Source organism: Crocuta crocuta, unplaced genomic scaffold (assembly GCF_008692635.1).
Source record: "Crocuta crocuta isolate KB4526 unplaced genomic scaffold, BGI_CrCroc_1.0 scaffold95, whole genome shotgun sequence".
NCBI classification, from domain to species: Eukaryota; Metazoa; Chordata; class Mammalia; order Carnivora; family Hyaenidae; genus Crocuta; species Crocuta crocuta.
Window position 1 is genome coordinate 13339058 of NW_027530971.1, and position 25524 is coordinate 13364581.

A 25524-nucleotide genomic window follows, 5' to 3' on the forward strand; every position below is an offset into this window, starting at 1 on the left:
GATACTTTAACTTCTCATTATGGAGATTTTTAAACAGACACAAACGAAGGCCAGCTAAGACAATGCGCCGCTGCCCATCCAGTCCCTCCCCAGCCCCGCCCTCCAGGCAGCCATGGCCGCCCGTTCTGTCAGTGACCCCACCCCCTCCTTCACTTCCGCATGGTTCTGAAATGGACGGCACCCCTTCACCTGTAACTACCCCCGCTGTGTAGAGAGAAGACTTCGTGATGTGAAAATCACCGAGGCCAACCATGCACTGGCGAACAGAGGCCCGGAACACAGTGGGCCAGCTGCCTGTGGACACAGAGCGGGACACAGCAAGAGCACCCGCCCGTCACCACACCTCGCTGGCACCAAATCATTTCAGCACTTCTGTAAAGACACAGGTCGCTCCAGAAACTTGTCTGAGTCCCCGGGTTTGACCACTCGCCACCTGTATAACTTTGGAAAGGTCACTCAACCTCTCTCCGTCTTCATGGCCTTATGGAAAATAGGGTAACAATTATTACCTCCCAGAACAGCTGTGAGGACCGTTATGTGATAATACACATGGAAGTATTTCTAAACCTATAATAAGGCACTATAAAATAATGAGTGATTATTATTATGATATTTTTATCCTAAGTTCCTTAGGATAAAAAAAAATCGAGCAATCCAAAAATCAGACAATTCTTGATATAAAATATGTTTATCCGATTTAAGGAAGGCAACCACCATCCAAGTGCTTTAAGCTTCCTAAGCAAACTAGGATGGCTTTGCTGCCTCCCATGCCAACCATATTTATTCAGAATACACGTGTGTATGCATGTGTGTGATGTCCAAACAGTAACCTTACCTGTCTGGGTCCTGCAGAGATTTTACCAGGTGGGCATAGATGTCCCGCTCCTTCTTTAAGACCTGCATCAGCTCTTCATAGTCTAACTGTTGCTTTTCCTGGAAATGACAATGGGTGTCTGACATTAAGGGGAGAACTGGAAAAGAGTCCCTCCTTATTATGCGAACATATGTGGGTAGTTTCTAAATCCGGACAGAGGTGATCCCGGGTGCCAGGCTGCGCATCAGGCCACGGTCGGAGAGCACCACCTGCAGGAGGAGTGGGGAATGGCTGTCCGTCCCGTCCCTCGGAACAAAACCGAGCGCTGTGCTCCCAACATTGCACCGAGCGGCTATGAAAGGATCGTGGCTGTTACCCGACCCACCCATCACGAAACTGCGTCCCCTCCAAGCGGCTGGCCACCGTTTTCGCACCACCACAGAGAACGCCTCTCCACACTTGCTCTTGCTCCAGAAAATAGATGTTCATCAACCAAAAGCGACAAGCGGCTGACATTAAAGTAGAAAAGGTCAAGTGAGCCGCATTTTAAAGGCATCCGGAACAGTGATGAGAAAGGGGCGTGAGGAGACTTCTGGCACTTACTTATGTGACCTCAGGGAGCTAGCCAACACCAATGGGTGCAAGTTGGAAGAACATCAGGATTGACATAGGCTCAAAACACCTCCAGAGACTTATTAATTACAAAGGAAAAAGAGTAACCACATAGCGAAGACACTTTGTGGACGCCACCTTCATAAAGTTGTCAAAGTCAGCATGGCCAGTAAGGAGACAAAGCTAAGTTGGGTACCATCAGACAGGGTCCGATGAGAGGATATTCCTGCCAAACACACCTGCCTGAACCCAATGGACCGAGCCACATCAGACAAACCCAACCCGAAGGGCGCCCTACATAGGACTAGCCTGGACACTTCAAAATTACGAAGGGCACGGAAGTCAAAGATAAGACGGAGAAACTGTCCAGACTGAAGACGAAAGAATCACGACAAAGCCAAAGTGTGGTTCCAGCTCAGACCCTCAGGCTGCACAGGGCTGTATGGGACAAGCAGTGAGGCGCCCGTGAGTCTGAGGCTGAGAAGGCAGCGAGGAGTCGGCCTGTTCCCTGCCCTTGACGGCTGCACCACGGTTCGAGTGACAAGTCCCTGCTTACAGGAAATACACGCTAAGGGGTCCAGAGGCCACCGGGCTTCTCGTGGGCCACTTACTCTCAGATGACTCAGGAAAAATAAGATACTTTATTCTTGAAACTTGCCTATAAATTTGAAATTATTTCAAAATAAGGAAAGAATGTGAGATAAAGTTAACGTGCGCAGCGCCCCGCATGGATGGGGTGCTCCCTAAATGCTCGAGGGAGACGCTCAGGTAATGGGAAGACTGGACCGGCAAGCAGCCCTGGTACCTCCCATCGACCTACGCCTTCTCTTTCAGTTAAGACACTGCCTGGGACAGGGGTGAAACCTGCTGGAAATGGAAGGAATACAGTCACAAACCACAACGGTTAGTGTTTTCCTGTGACGTGTCATCTGAAAGAAACACGAGTACTTTGTATAACCTCAAGTTATCTTAAAATATTCATTTTTCCCACTCCTTCAAAACTACAGCAGTCGCTCTACGCACCACGAGATCTTGCTGTTTACCATGTTAATAAAGAAGCACCATCTCCAAAGCAGATTTTTTAAATAGTCTGATGATTGAATTTCAACGTAATTGGTTCCCTTGCTAATCCTGCGCCTATGTTTTATGCACTGAAATATTTTTCCGGGGAAGCCATCCCTGGCTTCCGCAGATGACGGCAGGGATGCAGAGGGCAAGGACAGGCTAGGGGCCCCTGGTCCGCGACGACACGGCCAGGCTTCGCGCCCGGAACAGAACGAGGCAAAGGCACCGCCTACTCATCAAGGGTTTCAAACGCTAAACCACCAGCTCAGTCATGAGAAGTCAGGCACCCAGACTGCTAGGAATGTCAGGCCCCTTTGTAAATCCCACCACATGTGTCCCTGGCACAGGGAGCCCCCATATGCCTTCTGTGCACACCAACAGTGTCATGTGGGATTCTCTCACTCCCACCTGGACACTCCATGTGTGTCGACAGAGGGTCCCAGAGAAGAGCCTGGGGAAGAAGCTAACAGGATAACAAGACAATGTCAGCCACCTTGCTCAGTGCTCCCTGGGCATTTTCTGAGGCCGCACAACGACCCAGTGAGTGGAGGTGTTACCACCCTCCTCATGTCCGTGATGAGGGCAGACGGCAGCCCGAGGTCAGGTGGAGGGCCAGGTGTGGACCCAGGCAGCCAGGCTCTGAAGCCCCAGCTCTTCAGCCCATCCATCAATGCCCCATCACGGACACAAAGCACTGGGGCGCTTGGCAGGGGAACGCTGCCGCTGTCAACCACGTAAAAGGCAGCCAACAATGATGAAGAACATTAAAAAACTACTGCTGCTTGCCTGAGTGGCTCAGTCGGTTGAGCGTCCGACTCTGGCTCAGGTCGTGCTCTCACAGTTTGTGTGTTCGAGCCTCGCGTCGAGTGTCTGCTGTCAGCACAGAACCCACTTCAGATACTCGGTCCCCTCTCCCTCTGTACTTCCCTCACTCACATTCTCTCTTAAAAATAATTAAAAAACCTACTGCGTCTTGAGCACCTACCATGAAGGGCAGTGATGTTAAGAGTGTGTGAACTTACTAACTGTATGACCTTGAGCAAGTTCCTCAACTTCTCTGTGCTTCACTATCCACACCTAAAAATGAAGGTAATGATTCTACATAGCTTACAGGTTGGTGAAGGAGACTGAATGAGCTAATCTACACAAAGTTCTCAGAGAGATGACTGGTGCGGAGTAAACATTTGGTAACAGCAGTCATGACTTCCGTTCCCATGTTCTGGTGCGATGCTAGCCAGGTACTTTACACAGGTCATCTCTAACTGAAACCATGGAGGTGTATTAATGTTCCCATTTTTCAGATGAAGAGACCGATTCTCTGAGAGAGAATGTGTTTGAGGCCATCCAGCTGATATGTGGCGGTCAGAATCTGTGCTTAAGTGTGTGACTTCAATGCCAGCCAAGAAGGGCTAGGGAAAGAAACAGGTAATATGGACTTCTGTTGGATGGAGTGTGTGTGCCTGCCTGGGCCCTGTATCTTAACCAGATTGGGGGGCGGGGGGGGCGCCAGAGGACCACCCACTGCAAGGTGAGGGCCTGGAAGCTGGCTCCGCTCCCCTCCACACCCTCCTCTGCCAGCTGACCACACCTGCACGTCCTTCCCCCCTGCTCTGCCTTCTCAGTGGGATGAATGGAGGCACCCCTCTGTCTGGGCTCCAGAGGAACTACGCCCCCTCCGCAGAGACCATCATTCACCCCGCTCTGGTGACACACTCCTGAGCACCTTACAGGGTCTGCCTAGGCCAAATTCTCACCAGGAAGCCTTTCTTGATGGAGAAGAAGGCCCCCTTCCCGCGTCCGTGGCACTCTGGTTCACTTCCACCCCGGAGCAAGCGTGCCAACCACCTGCTGATCGGTCCGATGGCCCTGTGTGGGCAGCCACATCCTGAGCCAGGAACAGTACCTGGCACGGACCAAACGCTGCCACGGATACTTGCTGAGCTGATCACGAAATGGGTATGCGGAGAATGCAGGGACCAATACGAAGCTTAAGAGCAGAGATTCCTGTGGATGTTTTGCATAATGGAAGTCGGAGTGAGTCAACGTCTTCCTAGAAGCAAATAGCTCACCCATGTTAAATAAATGAACTCTTCAGAGCCATTTGGGTCCCATTTCATCAATCACCCACTCCCCTGCGTTGACTCATTCCCCATTAGAATGAAGTCATCTGGCTCCCTCAGCAGAGCTCACACACCAGCAGATCCCCTCAGCGCAGAGGCCGAGGGCCAGGCTGCCCAGAGGGGAGGGCCGAGCAGCCACCCCCACCTCTCCTGCCCCTTCAGACAGCGAACAAGATGCAGCCCAGACAGGAGGCCTCTCACCCCAAAGGAGCAAATGATGCCACCCACCTACCTGTGTCTGACCCTCCAGTCTGTTCTCTGCAGCCCCTGAGATGACCACCCAGGCCCCCGCCCTACTCCCCTGCCTCATGTGAAAACGGTCCCTAAAACACAGAGGCAAGACCCTGGAAGACCCCTCTGTCGGGGAGCCAGCCCCCTGGACCCACACTAAACCAGTTCGATTCTCTCTCCAGATTCAGAGATCTCAACTGAGAAACCGGGGGTCTGAGACACGGGGTGTGCGTCAAGTCAAAGACAGAGCCCAGGGCCCGAGACTTCTGCCATCCACAGGGCTTCCACAGTTTCACCCTCCCTGAGGCATGGCGACTCAGCTCTCCCAACAAATCCTCCCTTTCACTGTGATTGCTTTGACCACACGACTCAATGCTGGATTCACAGCTTGCTACCAGAAAAACCTTAAGTAATAACACGTACATGATTTCCAATCCTACCAGCAGGTAAGCATGCAACTCCCCCATTTACAGATCAGGAAGGTGGGTTTCAGAGAGATGAAGTGACTTGCCCGAGGTCACGGAACTCGTGAGAAGAGGAACGGACGTCCCAACACCAAATCCTGGGCACTTCCTACTCTGCACAGTTTCCTTAATGACTTGAAGGGAACACATGTCATGTGCAGACCGCAATCTGAACAGGCAGCAGATATGTAAAGAGAAAGCTTAATGGCTCACTTCTTGGTAAGCAGGGCAATTTAGTGGCCTGGTAGATGGATGGCATCTACTTTGGTAGCTGTGTCACAGCTCAGCTGCAAAGACATTTGTTTTAATACTCGGGAAACTCAGCAGCGATGTCCCAACCATGTCAACAGCCCAGCTATAAATCTCTGGCTGAGGCCAGTTAAATACGGTCCGTGTGGTTTACTCTCTGTTCTTCAATTCCCTGATCGTCCAGCATTAATTCTCAGGATCACCCAGTGATTAGGGGCAAAAGAGACTGCCCAGAGTCCATGGAGACCTCATCAGGGCCTCAAGTTCTTTGTAGAAATGGGCAGAGGACAAACCCTAAATCAACACAAAACAGCCAAGGGCACAGCAGGAGAAATTCACGTTTTCTACAAAGAAAGAACAACAGTCTGAAAAGCACACCTTTCTCGGGAGGAGAAGAAAACTGTACGCTGCACCAGTGGGTACGACCTGAACTAACAAGTAGAAATTTATAATTCCAAAACGATCATTTATAATTCTTTACCCACAATTAGCAATTAGTCTTGCAGAGCAGAATTAAAGCCTTTGCTGAAACACTAAGGCATTTTAAGGGCGCCTGCGTGGCTCAGTCACCTCAGCGTCTGACTTCGGCTCACGTCATAATCTCATGGTTCATGGGTTCAAGTCCCTCGTCAAGCTCTGTGCTGACAGCTCGGGGCCTGGAGCCTGCTTCGGATTCCGTGTCTCCCTCTCTCTTCCCCTCCCCTGCTCTCACTCATGCTCTCCCTCTCTCAAAAATGAATAAACATTAGAAAAAAAAATTTTTAGAAAAATTTTAGAAAATTTTATTTCTAAAATAAAATACTAAGTCATGTTGGTAATTTAAACATCACCAGCATCTACACATAGCTGAAAATGAAACGATGACTTTTCACTGTGATTCCACGCAGTACAGACAGCGCCCAGCACAAGAAACCAAAAAAGCAGTGCAGCTGATCAAACTAGTGAGATTAAACTGTAAAACACTCAGCCTGTTCAATACATCTATAAACATTTTGTTCAACGCTAGACACAGTTTACGTGACTAAAACGGGATTCAGCACAGCAAAGTTTGACGAAATGCATGCAGATCAGTGAAGCTCTGTCCATCTAAACGCCCAACACCACCCAAGTGGTGACAGAGCCAAAGGAAAAGTCCTGGCCTCCAGGCTTCTGGCCCAGCCCAAGGGGTCCACTGCTCTGTGCTGACACTCTCATTCAACAGAGACAGCGGGGTGCAAGTCCACTGAAGGTCAGAGCGAAGAAAAAGCCCCCACTGTCCAGCCAGTGATGCCCCCGACCCGGGGCGACCCTGAGCCAATCCACAGAGCAACAGCTAGCACTGGCTGCCAAACGACTACCACGCCAGCTGTAAAATGACCCCTGATTGGTCCTCCCCAACCACCTGAGGCCCTGGCCCCACCCTTCGGGACCTCTGCAACGTCCAGTAACTGCGGGGTTGGTACCCAGCACTGGGGCAGGTGCCCCGGCCCTGCTGCTGAGTCCGTTCTGATGGCTGTGCCGTGTGCCTGGGCTGCACCTGTGGTTAACTATTTTGAGACTCACCCTTCACAAAACCACAAGTCACGATCAGACCAATTCATCAGGGAACCAATTTGCGTAAGAGTTCTCTGTCTTCTGAATGTATGAACTTAATTAATGCCAGTTTAAAAAGAAAAAAAAGAAAAGAACAACAAGCCTTGGCCTCCAATGCGCTCTTTTCCTTTCCCATATCTGGCGGCCAAGTTGCATCAAATGCAAGCTAGGGGTCAGAAAAATCTGTATGTATCTCTCACAAACCAAATCATTTATTCACTCAACAAACATTTACTGACTGGGCCATGCGGTGAGCTCCACACACGAATCCCAGTCCCCTACCCTGAGGTTCCCATCCATGGTGTGGAAGTGTCTGGCTGAGGGGCAGCGAGTGGACCCCATGACACTGACACCAGGATGGGCAGAGCGCTGAGCGCCAGGGAGGATGAGGCGATGGCACTAGAAAGAAGGCTCGGGGAAGGGGACCCTAGAGGGGCACCTTCAGGGATGTTTAGGAGTCTCCCAGGAAACAAGGACAGAAAAGCCACTCCAGGCAGATGGAACAGCACATGCAAAGGCACAGAGAGAGGTGCAAACATGGCATTCAGGAATCTGCAGGAAGTCAGCTGTCGTTAGAGATGATGGCGAGCGACCTGAGGCCAGACCAGGAAGGGCCTGTATTTTCTTAACACAGAAAAATTTTCTTAACATAGAAATTACACAGATTACACAGTTCATGGGAGGTGAACCCTGGGACAGCAAATACGAAGCTCATCTTTTTTTTTTTTTTTTTTTAAGCTAATTTCAAGAGAGAGCATGCAAGCAGGAGAAGGGTAGGGAGAGAGAATCCCAAGCAGGCTCTACGCTGTCAGCACAGAGCCCAACATGGGGCTCGAACCTACAGACTGTGAGATCATGACCTGAGCTGAAATCAAGAGTCGGCTGCTTAATGGACTGAGCCACCCAGGCTCATCTTCAACGAGCTGTGATTTACCAGTTCCCTGCATGGTGCAAATACCCACGCTTAGCTGAAGGATACTGCTGTGTAAGGCGGGCAGACTAAGAACCCTCCCCCTACCTGTTAGAAGCTCAACTACCGGCAAAAAGGCAGTGGCAGAGCTCTGGATGAGAGCAGATCACATACACGTCAGGAGGGAACGTGGATCCACATGTGGACAACCAACTCCCGTCCAGCGTACCTCGGAGAAGAGACGGTCGCACGGTAACTGCCACAAAGGGCACTTTTCCGGTGAGTCTTCACCCCTGACCGTGAGATCCTCCCCGGTCTGTGCCTGGCGATTCTGCTGTACTGCTTCCGAATCTTTTTCACTGAATTTCTATGGAAACAAATCATGAAGAAGTGTTCATCAAGGAAAAAAAAAAAATCTTAACAGACTGTCCAAAATTCTGTAAGGGAAGATGTATTATTTTTTCTTCACATTATTTTTCCTGGAGAAAATTTCCATCATCCCCATTACAAACCTGTAACGCAGCCACCATCTTACTCAGCACCCCCAGGAAAAAGGTAGCCTGCGGGCACGGCACACGCAGCGTGGTGGCCGTCATTACAAAGTGCCTTCTCCACACCGCCAAGATGGCCGCCTAGCGGATGTGCAGCACCAAGCCCAAGCCCTGGCCCCATGGGACGGGGTTCCCATCCTGGGTCCCCCTTAGCCAGGGCGTGACTCTGGGTCTGCTTCCTACCCTATGGGGTTACTGCAGTGACAGAAGACATGTGTCTCACAACCCAACAAAATCCAGTCTCTCTCAAAACATCACAAATTTGACAAAACCTGAACCATCTATACCCACGAGGAAATTGGACTTCCAGGAAGAAACACTTCCAGTGTTTTGAGGTGTGGTCACATATGAAAGGGTCCTCGTGATGTCACACAATACAGGTTCCCTTGGGGCGCCTGGGTGGCTCAGTCGGTTGAGCGTCTGGCTTCAGCTCAGGTCATGATCACACAGTCTGTGAGTTCGAGCCCCGCGTAGAGCTCTGTGCTGACGGCTCAGAGCCTGGAGCCTGCTTTGGATTCTGTGTCTCGCTCTCTCCCTCCCCCCACTCACAAAAAAAATAAAGACATATAAAATTAAAAAAAAAAAATACAGTTCCCCTCATCAACCCCTTCAGAAGATCTGGCATTCATCAACACTATACGACTGGAGACCGTTTCTCTGGTCTCTTGGCCAAGTTCAAGCATAGAATCTATTTCTAACAATTTAAAACCTAGTAACTCTTTAACTAGGTCTCTGTTCACTGGGGGGTCACAAATGAAGGACAAGAACCACCTTATTCCTCAGCCCCTATCAGAATTACTTCATCATGTCAAACTTTTATGAGAAATTAGCTCAGCACAAACATGAACAAAACAGAGGCAGTTTTTTTTTTAAATAAAAACCTATTAAACTATCCCAGGAAAAATTAGAAATCGAATAACCAACATTGAATTTCTAGAATTGCTATAATATACCTGTGCTTGACTCACTCTTTTCATTTTTTTTTTTTCAAGTCCAATTATACATATATGCTGTTTAACAATCAAACACGGCTTACAGGGAGAACATCACCCCCACCTCTGCCTTCTCAGCTCTGGGCCCCACTCCCAAGAAAACACAACTTCCAGCCTTGACCTCTTCTGCTATCTGCAGTACATCCCTACTCTCCCGCGGCCTGACTTGTGAAGGTAACATGGATCTCTTACTGTACAAGTTCGGGGATTTAGCTCTTATATCATCCGGCCCCCCTCCCCCGAGCACTTTTCCTGATAGTCACAATTTCAAGTCAAATGACAGTCCGCATTTACAGCATTATGACCACGCAAGTAGTGTCCAGGGCTCACCCATGTGGCCCTTCCAGGATCACATCTCCTTGTTTCTCTGCTTTCCCTGGAATCAGTAACAAGAGCCTTGCTCTATTTGTCCACCTAGTTCATGAGACTAAATTAGGTACTTAATGCAAATTCATCTCTAAACTCTCTAAAATAACTTAAAATAACTCTAGACGGAGCCAGACACATCAGGTAAATAATGGATTCCATTTCTGTTTCTTAGAGAAACCCCAACATGGAGGCCCTCTCTCGAAAGTGCTCAAATACAAGCTCTGCATCCTGGAACTTCCTGTCGTCACATCCGAGGAAAATCCCCTACTTGCCGGACCCCACGTCTCTGTCCTTTTCAGTTAACTCCTCCTCTGTATGGATGGGACCAGTGTCCAGGAGTTCCCTGCAAGGGGTAGCTGGGAGGCAGAGGATTTTAGGCACCGAATGTCAGAAAACACCTTTGTTTGCCTCCCTCTCGCTGCCGGCTCAGCCGAGGATGGAAGGCTGGGCCGGACGTCCCTCCTCCCCTGCGATCGGAAGGCGCTGCTCTCCTGCCTCCCAGCCTCCAGTGTTGATGCTGAGAACTTGGATGTAATTTCGAGTCTGGGTCCTTTGCATCTCACTCTAGAAGCCTTTCAGAGCCTCTCTTTATCCCCAGGTGCTACTACTTCACAAGGACACACCTTGGCGGTGTGAGTCACTCACTATTCATTGTGCTAGAAACACAGCAGACCCTTTCGATGCACACGTGTGTGTCCTTCCGCTCCGGAAGCTGTCCTATTACTCCGAGGTTTCCCTTCCTCTGCTCTGCCTGTCCCATCTTTCGGGGCCTCCTGCTGGCCACGGATCGGAGCCCCTGAGTCAGGTCTCCACAGCTCTTACGTTTCCCTCTCATTTTCTCACCCCTGTTTGTTTCTTTGTTGGATTCTACTTTCTGGAAAGCTCACTCAACTTTATCTTCCAGTGTTTCTAACTCTCCTATTAAACTTTTTATATCTGTAATCACGCTTGTAATTTCCAACAGCTCATTCTTCTTTTCCAAGTCTCTTTTTTTTCCCCCCCACCAGATCCTGATGTTGGTTCTTATCTACAGATGTTATAGTATGGAGTTCTTTGAAAAGCTGTCTGGTCTGCTTCGCATCCTCCACTGTTTCTGTGGCCTCCACATAGCTTTGTGCTGTCTGTCTTCCCTCTTAGACCCTTTTCTCCTGTTTGGGGAACTCAGGCTGTCCAGCTATCTTTAAAGGTAAAAGTGCTCAGAGGCTCTGAGCGTGGAAAGGACATAGCATTGGCAGGCTCGCTGGGGACCAAGTAGGGACTTGCTTGTTTTCCTGGAAGACGCCCCACTGTCTTTTCTCCCCTCAGTGCTGGGGACATAGGCTTCCCCTCCCTCCTCATTTTCATTCAAGAGACCCACTCCTGCCTTCAGCTACATCTGCTGCCTCCCAGGCCGGAGCTTCTCTGGTTTAAGGTCAACAGAGAAGAGGTGAAGAAGACAAGGTCACTGGCTGAGCACACCAGCCCAATCTCCTGGTTACAAGGGGACCAGGTCCCTCGTCTGCCGGCTCTGCCTCTCTGGGTTCTGTGGCTAAACCAGCATGCTTCTCATTGGCTTTTTACCCCAAAGGCAGGTAGCAGAGAGCTCTCAGGCCTGCGGGCTTGTATCCTTCACCCCTTCAGTGTCCTCTTAACAGGGCTCCGGTAAGGACGCCGAGTTAAATGCCCCGGGTGAGTGCATCGTGGCTACCTGTCCGCCTGCACTAAATCAACGCTTCACTATGTGATCAAACAAGAGGGGCACTCTGAGACGAAAAGGGACAGTCAGAGGAAGAGCACAGAGAGACCACGGCGCACATCGGGAGCAGCAGGTGCCGCAGCGGAAGTACCTCAGCCAAGCGGGCTGGCGGCCGGGGCGAAACAGCCAGGGCCTCAGTCGCGCTCTGCCGCTGACCAGTCATACGACCCAGAAGTCATTCCTTCCCTTCCTGCTGGTGGCTGGCGTCCAAAGGACATAAAGAAAGCTCTGAAGGCCTCTGATATAAGGCTGTGAAGGCTGTAATCATTTTTACCAGCCTTACTTTTACATACATGTTTCTGTAAAAGAATTTTAAAACGACCTAGGCCAGGTCAACAGGTTTAAGTACAAGAGAAAAAGAAGATCTGGTACCTGAAGCAACAAGTCCTTTGGATTGATACTTCCTGTTAGACTTCTGATCATCTGCTCTTGACAGTGCAATGTTTTATTACTTTCACTCAAAAGACTCTTGTAACGATTCTCTGCGGCCTTCTCTCTTTCGTTCACTTCATCGCGTAATTTCTCAACCTCATTCCTAAGGTCCTACCAAAAGGAAAAGAAAGAACAGAACTTATCTAACAGAGATTTCAAGGGGATACTCCCTTACCTGTTTACTGCTACACAAGAGCAAGCTAATAGATGTGTTTAACAAATGTGCGCCTCCTTCTCACGGAAGGTCTCATGAAAACCAGCTTTAAGGGTAAGCTGAAGGGCGCCTGCGTGGCTCAGTCAGTTAAGCATCCAACTTTGGCTCAGGTCATGATCTCACAGCTTGTGGGTTCAAGCCCTGTACCAGACTTGCATGGGATTCTCTCACTCTCCTTCTCTCTCTGTGCCCCTCCCCGACTTGTGCTCTCAAAAATAAATAAACTTTAAAAAGGAGTAAGCTGAAATTTGGGAAAAGCTCTATGCACATTTATCACAACATTATTTATAATATGGAAAACCAGAAAGAAATTAAATATCCAACAATAGGGAATTAATTATGAAGAGTATGGTATAAAAAAATACACAATTTTAAGGAACACCAAACCAAGGTACTATATAAAATGATGCTGACTGTTTCCTAAATGTTTATACAAAATATTGTTAAGGCTATGAGGAAACACATCAAGATAACAACAGTATAGAAGAAAAAAAAGTAAAAGAAAAATAACAAGAGTATACTTAAATAGAGGGATTGTGGGTGACTTTCAACGGATTTTTATTTTTCCAAGTCTCTCTTTTTTTTTTTTTTTTTTAATTTTTTTTTGAGACAGAGACAGAACATGAGCAGGGGAGGGTCAGAGAGAGAGGGAGACACAGAATCTGAAACAGGTTCCAGGCTCTGAGCTGCCAGCACAGAACCTGGCACGGGGCTCGAACCTACGAACCACGAGATCATGACCTGAGCTGAAGTCGGACGGTTAACTGACTTAGCCACCCAGGTGCCCCATTATTTTTCAGAGTTTCTAAAATCTCTAAATAAGTCTATGTTACTTTCCTAATCAGAAAAAAAAAATTATCTTAAATAATGACATTCACAATTAACATGTAAAATGCTCACATGATAATGGTAAGGGGTAAACGACAAAACCAACAGCAAACGGTGACTATAACTACCTCCGGATTTACACTATTTGTAATACTGAAGTACTATTCATAATAGCAAAAAGCTGGAAATCACCCAAATATCCACCAGTAGAGGAATAAACTATGAAACGTTCTCACAATGGAGCACTCAGAAGCGATAAAGAAAAAGCAATGAGGACTCTATAAATACGCTGCCCCACAGATCTCTTCAGAAGATACTGCTCAGGTGGGGTTCGGGAGGAACCCAGGAGGGGAAAAAAAGAAGGTAGAGCATACTGTCATGTATTTAACTATAAAATAAATTAGATGGCTGCCTATAGGGAAATAAAGGGAGAACATGCTAGAAGGAGGGAGAACTCGTTTTACAGATGTGACACTGGAAACCGTTTAAATGTTTACGTAACTATTTGAAACACAAAATAAAAATCTCCTAAAACTAGAAGCATAGCAAACAAACAAAAAAATAGATCAAACTGTATATCAAATTGGTTAACCAAACAGAGAGGAGTTATTTGAGCAACCTAAATGCAGAGCAATTTCTATGCCCCTAAGTGGGGTCCTTCTCCAAGGGCATGAGGAACCACCGCAGGAAATCTCACACTGTTTGAGTCATCACGTTGGAAGAAATAATATTTGTACTGTCATTCTGAAACTCTGCATGTATATGTACACTTATTAAGTAATTATTAATGTGATGAGAACCAAGATTACAAGCCTAAGAGAAAACCAATACAAATACAAAAATAAGTTAAAACATGTCATTGTAAATAGAACTGGAAATATCAATATGAACTTATACTTTCTGTTATCTCCTTCCCTTCACTGAGAAAGCCGAAAACCGGCATCCTGCCCAGCAGCCAGACTGTTAAACACAATTTCCCACCAAAAAGAACCGGGGATCTCAGAACACAGCCGCTAGAACAACATTATCAGCATCACCTGGGAACGCCAAATGCAGTAAGTAACCGAAGAGCCCTCAATAAATATCTGCTGGAAGGATGGATGGATGGATGGATGGATGGATGGATGGATGGATGGATGGATGGATGGATGAGGAAGATGGAACTGCTCCCATTTTATGAATGGGGAAACAGGCTCCGGTAAAGTTATTTATCCACAATCACAGTCACTGAGGGGCAGCACCCGCCTGATTCCATCTCTGATTAGAAGTCTCTCGAGCTCACTTCCACACTAGAACCAGGGTGTGGATTTCTTCTGAAATGACCCCCATCCACCTATAGTCATCTGACACTTGCTCATAGAAAACTCCCCCTGAAAACTGGATAACACAAAAATCTTGCGTTAAGAAGTGTAGGTACATCTTTAAATATGCAATAAATTTGCCTGTCGTCTTAGAAAGATCACCCTAGGGGCGCCTGGGTGGCCCAGTCAATTGAGCATCTGACTTAGGCTCAGGTCATGATCTCACGGTTCGTGCGTTCGAGCCCCACGTCAGGCTCTGTGCTGACAGCTCAGAGCCTGGAGCCTGCTTCAGATTCTGTGTCTCCCTCTCTCTCTGACCCTCTCCTGCTCATGCTGTCTCTGTCTCTCTTTCAGAAATAAATAAAACATTTAAAAAAAAAGATCACCCTAAAATGATCCTGCCTCCTTTTTAATCTTAAAATACTTCTGCATCACGCTAAGTCACAAGTGTGCACCGTTTACGTGCACAGTCATTGCTGGTCCACTTACATCATTTCCCTGATTCCATTCTCTCCTTTGCATAAACACCTATCAGACCCATTATTTTAATGTCCAGTTCAAGTTCTAGTGTATATGTGCGTGCACAGCAATTTACGCCACTCACCCACTTCATTTGCTTGTACAGTTTTAGTTCAGGTACCTCAATTAAGGATTTGCATGTTTTAAGTGACGAAGGTGACCGATGAGCCACATTTCATCCACAGGTCCCATAAACTAACAGAGCTGACACCATGAAATGACCTGTTCCGAAACCCCACAGAGGATCTGTAACCGAGTCATTCCTCAAGTTAGGGGTGCTTAATCTGAGGTCCACCGACTGGGTCCCTGGGAGCCTAGGCAAATTTGTGTGTGTGTGTGTGTGTGCGTGTGTGTGTGTGTGTTTGGCAGTAGAAGGCCCTTAGCACAAATCAGAGTCTCAAGGAAAGTCAGGACACCAAACAGTATAAAGCATTTCTCTTATTATAAGTATTTGTAATAGAAACTACCGTTTACCAAGCCCCAGCTTTGAGCCACACGTGTGCCAAGGCACTTTTACATAAAACACCCCCAGTCCTGATGACTGCACACGTGGTAAGTACCCTGAGCCCTAGTCCTGATGACCGTATATGTGGTAAGTACCCCGAGCCCTAGCCCTGACGACCGCATATGTGGTAAGTACCCCGAGCCCTAGCCCTGACGACCACATACGTGGTAAGTACCCCAAGCTCTAGCCCTGATGACTGCACATGTGGTAAGTGCCCCAAGCCCTAGCCCTGATGACCACATACGTGGTAAGTACCCTGAGTCCTGTGTTAACAGAAAGGAAACCAAGGCTCACAGGGGCTGAACGCTGTCTACAGAGCTCTATGACGAGTTAAGTTCTAGTGCTGAAATTCAAACCCAGGTCGGTCACACCCCAAATTCTGTGCTCCCTCACCCAACTGCACTACTGTTAAGACCAAAGAAACAGAAAACAGCTCCAGGACACAGGCTGCCACTGGCCACTAATCCCAATGCCCCAGGCTAACGTCACAGTTTCTCGAGGACTCGGGATTGAGGCCCTCCCGCTAATGAATGGGACAGTACCAAGGAGCCTGGAGCTCAGGAGAAGGCTCCAAGTAAAAGGCCCGCTGCGGGGAGGGGTGTGAGCTGCGCTGGCCTTGAGGAGGAGCTGCCATGGCAACACAGGGGGCCGCGGGCTTCTGTGCTGGGCACAGCGGAGGTGTAATAAGTGTTCAGGGAAGGCATGTCAGAATTGAAAATTGATAATCTTGGGTGGCTTCCCCAAACCTCTTTCAACATCCCTAGGCTGCGAAGACAGGCAGAAGTGGCCTCAAACCTGGGCTCTACCACTAACTAGCTGTGTGACCACAGAGAGACAACAAAAATCTTAGAGTGCCTCCTTTCCAGTAAACGGGGATAATGGCACAGGCTCCTAGGGTCCCTGGAGGCTTAAATGAGAGAGTGTGGGATGCCCGGCCCAGCAGGTGCACGGGAAAGCACACTCAGTCATCTCCCACCCTCTGCACGCATATCCTCTAGACTGACGTCTATTCCCAGGTTCCCCCGCCTGTGGCCACAGCATCACCACCCACCGGGCCACCAATCCCGCCCCCACACACACACACCTCGTCATCCAACAGGCGACTCAGGCCTGAAGGTAGAGCCCAGGCTTCACACACAGCACGTGAGAGATGAAGGGGGAGTGTGGGGCGCTTTTCCGTGGATAAAGTGCCCAAATTCTGCCCTGCCAACCACCCCTACCCCCAACGCCCCGGAGTTATCAGAGGAGCCGAATCAATCACAGTACAAGTCTGTGAAAATGGCATGCCCAAAGCAGGGCTTTCTGAGAAAACAGGGCTGTTTTGGGTTTTGCTTTTTGGAGGAGGAGAGTATATGCAGCTCAGGGGAGCCGTCTGGCCAACAGGTGCTAGGCCTGGTTAGGTCTGCGGCAAGGAAGCTAGGGAATCCGGACCCTGGGCTCCCGCCTTGGGGGACAGTGACCCACGCATCAGCAAGGCTGGCCCGGGAACCTGGACTCTGACTCCCTGGACAGCCCCCGTCCTTCCTGGAGGGGGCATCAGGAGGACAGGTAGAACCGGAAGTACTGGGGAGAAAAGTGTCCTCCCTGCTCAGCCCTCCTCTCCCCCCACACCCCTGCCTCTGCCAATCAGCTCTCAGCTGTTCAAACTGCAACAGCTTCCTAACTGGTCTATTTCTGCGCTCACTCACCAAATCACATACACCCCCTGATCATTACATCTCTACCCAGGACCCCGCAGCTAACTCGTGCTAACTGCGGAACAAAGCCACCTTACTTCACAAACCTTCGTCCCTGGCCCCCTACCTCCCACCATGGGCTCCAGCCTACCTCTTAGCCTCACCTCACCTGATCACCCGACCCTGCCCATCTGTAAATAAACAGTACAGTTCCCCCCAATTCTGCCTGGAGACAGTACGCTTACCCTGCAAGGCCCATGCCTAGTGCCCCCTCTTCCAGAGAGCCCTCCTGGGCTGCTCTGGCCCTCACCAACTGTCCTCCCAAACCACCACCGGCCACCTTCTTCTGCAAACCTCTACAGCGTTTGGGAGAGTGAAGGGCCCTTTACAACCATCCCCTCCGCAGCTCTCACAACAGCCCTGTGAGCAGATGGTCTCACTTCACCCTTTCACCAATCAGGAAACAGAGGTTCAAATACTCCAGCAACTTAGCCAAGGGAAAAGGTGGTGGAATCAGCATTTAACTATTCACGTTCTTTTCACTAAACCACTAAACCAGTGATTTTTCTTTTTCTTTTTTAGAGAGAGAGAGAGCACACATGCACACATGGACCCACACACAAACAGGGGAGGGGTGCAAGGAGGGAGGAAGAGAGAAAGAGAAAGAGAGAGAGAAAGAATCCCGAGCAGGCTCCACACTGTGCATGGAGCTCAAGCGAGGAGCTTGATCCCACGACCCTGGGATCATGACCTGAGCCAAAATCAAGAGTCACACTCTCAACTGACTGAGCCATTCAGGTGTGCCCAAACCAGTGGTTTCTCAAACAGAGCTCAAGAAGCCCGGGGATGAGCAAACCCCAAGGCTGGCCACCAATACCCTCTAAGTGCGTGCTTCTGGGCCTTCCTCCAACAACGGTCGCAGCTGGCTTTGGGAAAAACATGGAAGTCTTTACTTGATTTGAATGCAAGAAGCCACTGTCCTGAAGAACCTGCAAACCCCTCGGTTGCCCCTGTCTTCCTCACTTCTGAACCAAGGGACAGGTAAGAGACTCTGAAAACCCCTCTCCCATACCAGACCACCACCTTGCTTTCCAGAGCATGCTGCCACAGGCAGACCTGTGCACAGGGACATAAACTGAGTGGCCTCACTTTCCACCTAATGGGCAATTTTCCTTTAAGATTCACAGGTGAGCTTTGGACCAACACTGAGCTGAGCGTCACCCTTGCATATCAGGGAGAATGACAGAAAAAAGAAGTGGATTATTTTAAAAATAAAATATCCCTATAATCTTAGAATCACATTAGAAATGAAAAGCCAGGCCCTCTCACTTCCCTCTGCTGCCGGCCGGTTTGTTTTATCTCCGGCCAGATGGAGAATGAGAAGGTTCTCATCCATCAAATCCCCCCTTCTCAGGTGTCGCTGTGAGAATGCTTGTCAGAGTGCTCAGTGGCTACCTTTTTAAATACACAAAGGAAACGTCTCCAAAATCTTAATGAGGTATAGGAACCCAGTGATGTAAGAATTTCCAGAACTAGCATGAGAGAGCGGCGTCCAGCCCACGTTCCCTGGAGCCTTGTCGCCCCTGCAGGCTGCAACAGAGGGTGACAAGGTGGGAAAGGGGGTGCCCGGCCTTCACCTCATTTCTCCCTGAGCCACTCTGCCTTCGTGTTTTCTCTCTAGGAGAGTTACACTTGACAAAGAATTCATATGCTTAAATAAACGAATAAATGAACAAACAGAAGCTGCTGGAAAGAGCTGGGGTTCGCCACAAAGACCTGACATGCGCATGTGGCACTGTGGGGTCCTGGCTACATGGACTACAAGAGTTCTGAGCAAGGAACTCAGTGTGGCTTTCACCAGGAAGCCGGCCGGGGAGGGATGAAGGAGTCCAAGTTCAAACTGGGCAGGGGTCAAGGCCCAGCAGAGTCACTTCACAGCGATCAGGCACCACCCCTCACAAAAACCCAAGCTCAGGTGTGATGGAACATTCTCCTCTCTGCCAACCACTCACTACTCTCCCTTGTGCCAGACTCATTCACGCCCCCCAGGCCTCCACACGGGCCTCCCTCAACCAGCAAGCGGCTACTCAGCCTTCAAGTCTCAGCTCGAAACCTCCTCCTCTGTGAAGCCCTCCCCACCGTCCCCTGCTCTTAGCACGGATCCGTGCTCTGTGCTCCCAAAGCGTTTGGCCCATCCCCCTACCCACACTTATCTTGCTATATTTTAATTCGCTCTTTGTCTGTGCTTCTAGTTCTCTGCCAGATTCCTTCAGAGACTGTGTCTGATTTCATTCAGTCCTGTACTCCCAGTGCCCAGGACAGAGCCTGGCACAGAAATTATAAAGTAAGACCCAGAGATAAGGAAAAACCTCTCTGTCTGTCCCCCGGAGAGACTACAGCAATTCCACATGAAAACTGAGGGGAACAGACTTTTAAAGCAGCCTCTGCAGCAGCCCCGTGCGTGAGCCACTGAGGTGCCACAGAATCTGTCACTCGAAAAGGGTCCTGCCTCCTCCCTTCCTAGAGGGATCAATCAGCTGGAAAGGAACAGACAAGCACTCTCTTCACAGGAGAGGTGAGTGTTGATCAAGGAAGAAATCTGCAGCTTTGTTGAGTAGGCTGGTAACTCGGCAGACCACGCTTATTAGTCAACAGTGTCCATTAGATTCTAGCGGGCAGTGGTTTGTCATTCAGTCCTGAGCCAGCACCTGCCACACAATTAAAAGCAGGAAAAGAGGAAAGAGGAGGGGTCCAACACACTGAGCGTCTACCTCTGGGTGCCAGGAAGCAGAGAAAGTGCTTCTCAGTCATTAAATGTTACTATCCATTCGTTTAATCCCAAAATAGGTATAATCAACCCCATTTTAGGGGAGAGAACCTCAGCTTAAAGAACTTAAGCAACCAACCTAGAGGCTTAGAGTTAAGCGCCTGCCAAGATTCGAACCCAAGCCCAGCCCTGTTGCCCACTGCTCCCAAGATACCGACTCAAACTGCCAAGTTTCTCATTTCCAGGGCAGTGACGTTATCACAACCATTGTAACAGCTACTACTCATTGATCGGTTATAATGTGCCAGGTACGATGCTCATAAGTGCTGTCCCTGATCTCAGACAGTCCATACAACTAAGCTCTTTTTCCAACAAGACATGGACCCCACAGCTTGGAAAGGCAGTTACTGGCTCCCAGTCCAACAGCGAGCTAGTGGTGGAGCCAGAGCTCAAACTCAGTTTGACCCACGTCTCTGCACTCAGCCTTTTTCTTCTTTTTTTTTTTAATATTTACTTTTGAGAGAGGGGGTAGGGGAGAGGGGCAGAGAAACAGGGAGACACAGATCTGAAGCAGGCTCCAGGCTCCGAGCTGTCAGCACAGAGCCGAATGTGGGGCTCGAACCCACAAACCATAGGATCATGACGTGAGCCGAAGTCGGACGCCCAACCCACTGAGCCCCCAGGCGCCCTGTGCGCTCCGCCTCTCTTAAGAGTGCCTGTGATTTGCAAAGATAGAACTTCCTCCAGCAAAGGCCATTCAAACCGCATATTGGTCTACAAGGACGCCAACTGAGAATCTTCACACCTGACTGCAACAGAAACAGGGCATGGGGAGCTCTGACTCGAGTCACACCGCCTCAGGTCTGTGGTCCTCATCCTCCCCGGCCAGCCTACACACACTGTCTCCAAATGCCATGTTTTGACTACGGATCACGAGAGACACCCCGAACGCTGTCACCATCTCGTCTGGAGCTGTCCATCAGCAAACGCACGTGAAACCACAGGGTTCAGGATGAACTACCCTGAAATTAAACCTGCTCCTGTCAAAGCACATGGGATTAGCCAGCTGGGTGACGGGTACAACTTTAATTAGATTTTTGGGCTTTAGCCAGCAAATGCATCCCCACAGAGCTAGGTGCCCAGGTACTGAAGCACACACTTGTCAGCGCAGTGGATGACAGGTCTCCTAACAGATGAGAGCATTATGAGACAGTCTGGGGAATACAGCTAAACCAACATCTCATATATGTTGCTTATAAAGGAGAAGAAAGAGACTAGCACTTCCTCCTCTCCCCCACTCACCCCAAGTAGCATACAGAACGCCTGACCCAGAAAAAGCAACTCTAAAATACAGGTTTACATCTCTCTATCACTTTTCACCAAACACACACACACACACACACACACACAAGCACGCATACACATGCACACACACGTACACACTCAAAGGAGAGCCTTAAGTCTCTGGAGCCAAATAATATATCAAAGTCAAGGTGTGAGGGCAAGGATGCGACAATCCGAGCAGCATTCCTTTATAAACCACAGAAGCCAGGACACTTAAAACATCACAGGTAAGACACCGACTTGGGACCACCAGGGTTTTTGGTCTGTATTTTGCAAAGACATCCTGAGTTTCCTGGTAGGGATGGGGCTCCCCCTGGTGGCAAGGAGGTATAATACAAAGAAGGGGATCTCTGGGAGACCCCCACCTTTAGACCTTTCTGGTTGTGGAAAGGCTTCAAAGGAGAAAACATAGCTTGCATTCGCCGGAGCCAGAGCCGCCCAAAAGTGCCGGTGCCACTGCGAGTACTATTACCTGTCCCTTGAATAAACAAACAAATGCAAATTACATGTGCCAAGCCAACTGGCACCAACCAGATCACCGCGATCCCAGGCAACTAAAACAAACATGACAAAGGGACTCTCATGGCCGAAGCTCGCAGGGCTCAGGCGCCATCTGACACAGTGAACTCCTACACCCCAGACCCAAGCCGCCTGTTCAGACAGGTTATCATCTCCCTCCGAAAAGCTCAAGAGCAAGCACACAGAGACAGCAGTAAATGTTTCTGTCATGAGGAAAGGATGGTTTGATCACATCCGAAAGGTAACTGGTGGATTTTCCATCGGGAAGAATTTGGGGGATGCTAAAAGCAACAACAAGAAAACCCCGCGTGCTTGACCATGGACCCTGGCAAGGGCTCTGCATCAGGACTTGCCTATAAAAAGGGCTGCAGCATTTCTCTCTGTGCTTGGAGCTCCTGTCAAAGAAACGAGAATAATGGGAAACAGCTAGACATCGTCCCAGGGACCAGAAACCACTACGAGCTTGCCGACTTGGGTGACACTGATGTGGCTCCGCACAGAACTGCTTTCATCGCATGTGGTGCGGTCAAAGGCTCTCTCCTGCTCGAAAACTCCAGAAACCTGCCAGAGGCACGACTACCCGCAGGCCTGAGTCCCGGCAGATGCTGTGCTCTTATCTCAGTGTGCTCGTCTTCAGACACTGCGGACCTTGCAACTGAATTTCCCTTTTTACTTCCGCAGCCAGGAGCCACCGGCTGAATTTTAAGCCCCCGTCTCCAGTACCATAACGGGTATCACAAGGGGCATTTCTCCTTACTCTGCTTCCATTTTACTACTCACCCTTTTTGTTACTTGACCTTAATGCCTTTCTCTGTATCTTTGATCTCATTTTTATGACTCTCCATAAACCTCTGAAAATGTTTCTGAAACATCAAAAGGAATAAATTACAATTTTTAAAGCTCCAAATAACACTTCAGAATACTTCAAATAGAGCATTCCTATTTTGCTTCCCCAAACACACCATGTGCTCTCACATCTCCGTGCCTTTGCCCTCTCTACCAAACCCGCCCTTGCCTATCTATTAACCTTTATTTAACTCCAACTTCAGAACTGGTTCACAAGTCGCTTTCCCCAAGAGCCTTCTCTGGTGCTACAAGCCCTTCGCTGCCCTGTGCCCCCATGGGACTTGCTCATACCACTGTCGTGGGACTGTCCCCATGCCTATCCGAGGGTCTGCACAGTGGTCAATGTGGCTGAACGCACGAATGGATCCCTTTCCTTTGCCAGGGCAGAAGCAGAGGCCACCACAACGTCTGCTTATTTGTTGGTTTGTTTCGATCCAAAAACAATGGCAGTAGCAGCTGGCGAGTGACTCTAGTTCATTAAGGAGCCTGTTAGAGAACAAGCAGACAAGACACGCAGGGCCGGGAGGTCATGCTCTACGTGTGCATTTCCCACCGCCCACCATGTTCCCCAGGCCCTGCACAAGCCGACGCCCTCACATCTGTGCAAGATGTTCACCGGCGATGGACGCACACAGCCAGATCCTTGGACAATGACCAGAAGGGAAGCAGAAAACCACTGCGAGGCAACACACACACACACACACACACACACACACGAAAAGGAACCATGGCCACACCATCTTGCCAGAAACACACACGTGGCCTGACGTAGAGAAGGAGTCATGACGAGATGCTGGAAAGAGCGGGGTCACGGTCACGCTCGCCCGGGGTTAAGTGCTTAGTGTGCACTGTGGTTGTTTAGGTCTGAAACAAAACAGCCCTTTTCTCTGGGTAACTGCCCATCCCTCCCAGACACGTGCTTCTAGAGGAGGCTGGCAGTGAGGGACCCGCACGCACACGCACATGCACGCACGCGCACACTGCTGACAAAGAACGGGCACGCGGCCCACGCTGGGCTGGGCCTCTCCGTACCCTAACCCCCCCACCGGCCGTCCCGACAGGAAGACGGCAGGGGCAACGGAGCGTGAGTGTCCTCCTTCCCCGCATGTAGCAAACTGGGAGTAGGTGACCCCAGCGGACAGGCAGTGACGTCCGACCACGGGGACCTGGAGGATGCGGCCGCCAGAGGAAGAGGCCCGCTCTCAGGGACCGAGATCCAGTCCCCACGGCAGCGCGGGGGGTCATGCTCTCCCCAGACCCTCGACAAGCTAGCGCCCTCACGTCCTGTGAACATAAGGCATTCTCCCAGTCTCTCTGTCCCTGCAGCGCTTCAGTTATCACACAAGGCAAGGATTCTCTCTTTGCCTAAGTCAGCTGAAGCTGGGTGTCCGTCACTGGCAGCAAAACCCCTCCCACCCCCAGGATGCTCAGCCCTGATCCCTCCTCTCTCCGGCCCGCTCCCCTTCCTTTCATCTCCAAATACTCCCCACCTCCTCACATGGATGTGAAGGTGCCACACAGGACAACATCCGCTTACCAACGGCAGCCCAAAATTCTTTCAGAAGCACCAAGGTTTACATGAGAGGGTGGATTACGGAACCACCAATGTCTGACAGCAGAGGCTCAGGTAAATAAATTACAGCATCTCCACTTGCTGTGATATTACACAGACACTTCAAATGTTTACCAAGAGCAGGCCATGAGATAAAACAATTACATATTTTAGAGAGCGATGTGTGTATGTGCGTGCATGTCTCCAATCCAAATTCTACTAAATGAACCCAGTACATTACGACGACAGTGGGGGTGGAGGGGCGGAGTGATTTTAAGCTAAGAGGAAGTTATCCAGTGAAGGAGTAAGAACCATGAAAACAGCACCTCTATCCAAGGACCATCTGGCCAGTCTCTGCCTTACCTCCTCCATACAGCACACTACTCAAATCCCACTCTTCTCGTTCGACCCACGTCACCTCCTCCAAGAAGGCTTCCTGACTACTCCATCTCACAGGTATCTTCTGCACAGACTCTATAAGCTGCATTAATGAGCTCTGGATTTTTGGCTATTTTGCATTTTATCACATATAACATTTCCAATCTCCCTTTAGAAAAGATAAAACTTTCAGAGGCCATGGCTTATTTTTCCATCAACACCTGAAGCAGGGACATCTGGTGTTCAGTAACACGTGGGAAACACATCTCTGAACAACACGCAGCTAACTGCTACACTCCCAGGCCGCTGGCGGCTGCATAAATCGGGCCAGCCCTTTGGACGAATGATTTGGCAACATGATTAACTACTAGAAAATGTTTGTTGCATCTGACCCAGTAAACCAACTCAAATCCTAGGAATTTCAAAGGAAAACACCTTTACGCCCAAAGATGGTTATTGTGGCCTCATTTAAGCCACCAAATCGGCAAGAGCACAGGAAATTATTAAGTAAAGTGTGTGAAATCTGCTCAGTAAAGAGTATGTATCATCCAACACGATCCCTCTGGGGCCCGCACAATATGGGCAGAGCCTACTTTGGATTCGCTCTCTCCCTCTCCCCCTGTCCCTCCCCACTTGCTCTCTCTCTCAAAAATAAATAAATTTTAAACATATATATATATAAAATAGAAATTTTCAAAGATAAACTATTTTATTTCTACCAAATTCAGACAGAATTTCTTACTTAATGTTTTATAATTTTTATTTATACTTAAATTTTTTAATGTTTATTTACTTTTGAAAGAGAGACAAAGCGTGAGCAGGGGAGGGGCAGAGAGAGGGAGACACAGAATCTAAAGCAGGCTCCAGGCTCTGATCTGTCAGCACAGAGCCCGGCGTGGGGCTCAAACTCCCAAACCTCAAGATCATGACCTGAGCCCAAGTCAAACGCTTAACTGACT

The 25524-nt window shown here is 49.3% G+C and overlaps 1 protein-coding gene across 3 annotated transcripts in view; it reads right to left on the reverse strand.

Moving 5' to 3' along the window:
* The window catches only part of CDK5RAP2 (CDK5 regulatory subunit associated protein 2), a 166169-nt gene that overhangs the window by 81215 nt on the left and 59430 nt on the right, over positions 1-25524 (reverse strand). For all 3 annotated transcript variants that reach the window (XM_077769943.1, XM_077769941.1, XM_077769942.1), the window contains 3 exons: positions 12057-12227; positions 8267-8404; positions 836-933 (listed from right to left, as the gene is read on the reverse strand). In XM_077769943.1, coding sequence (XP_077626069.1) covers positions 836-933; positions 8267-8404; positions 12057-12227 — 407 coding nt within the window. The remainder of the gene's footprint in view (positions 1-835; positions 934-8266; positions 8405-12056; positions 12228-25524) is intronic.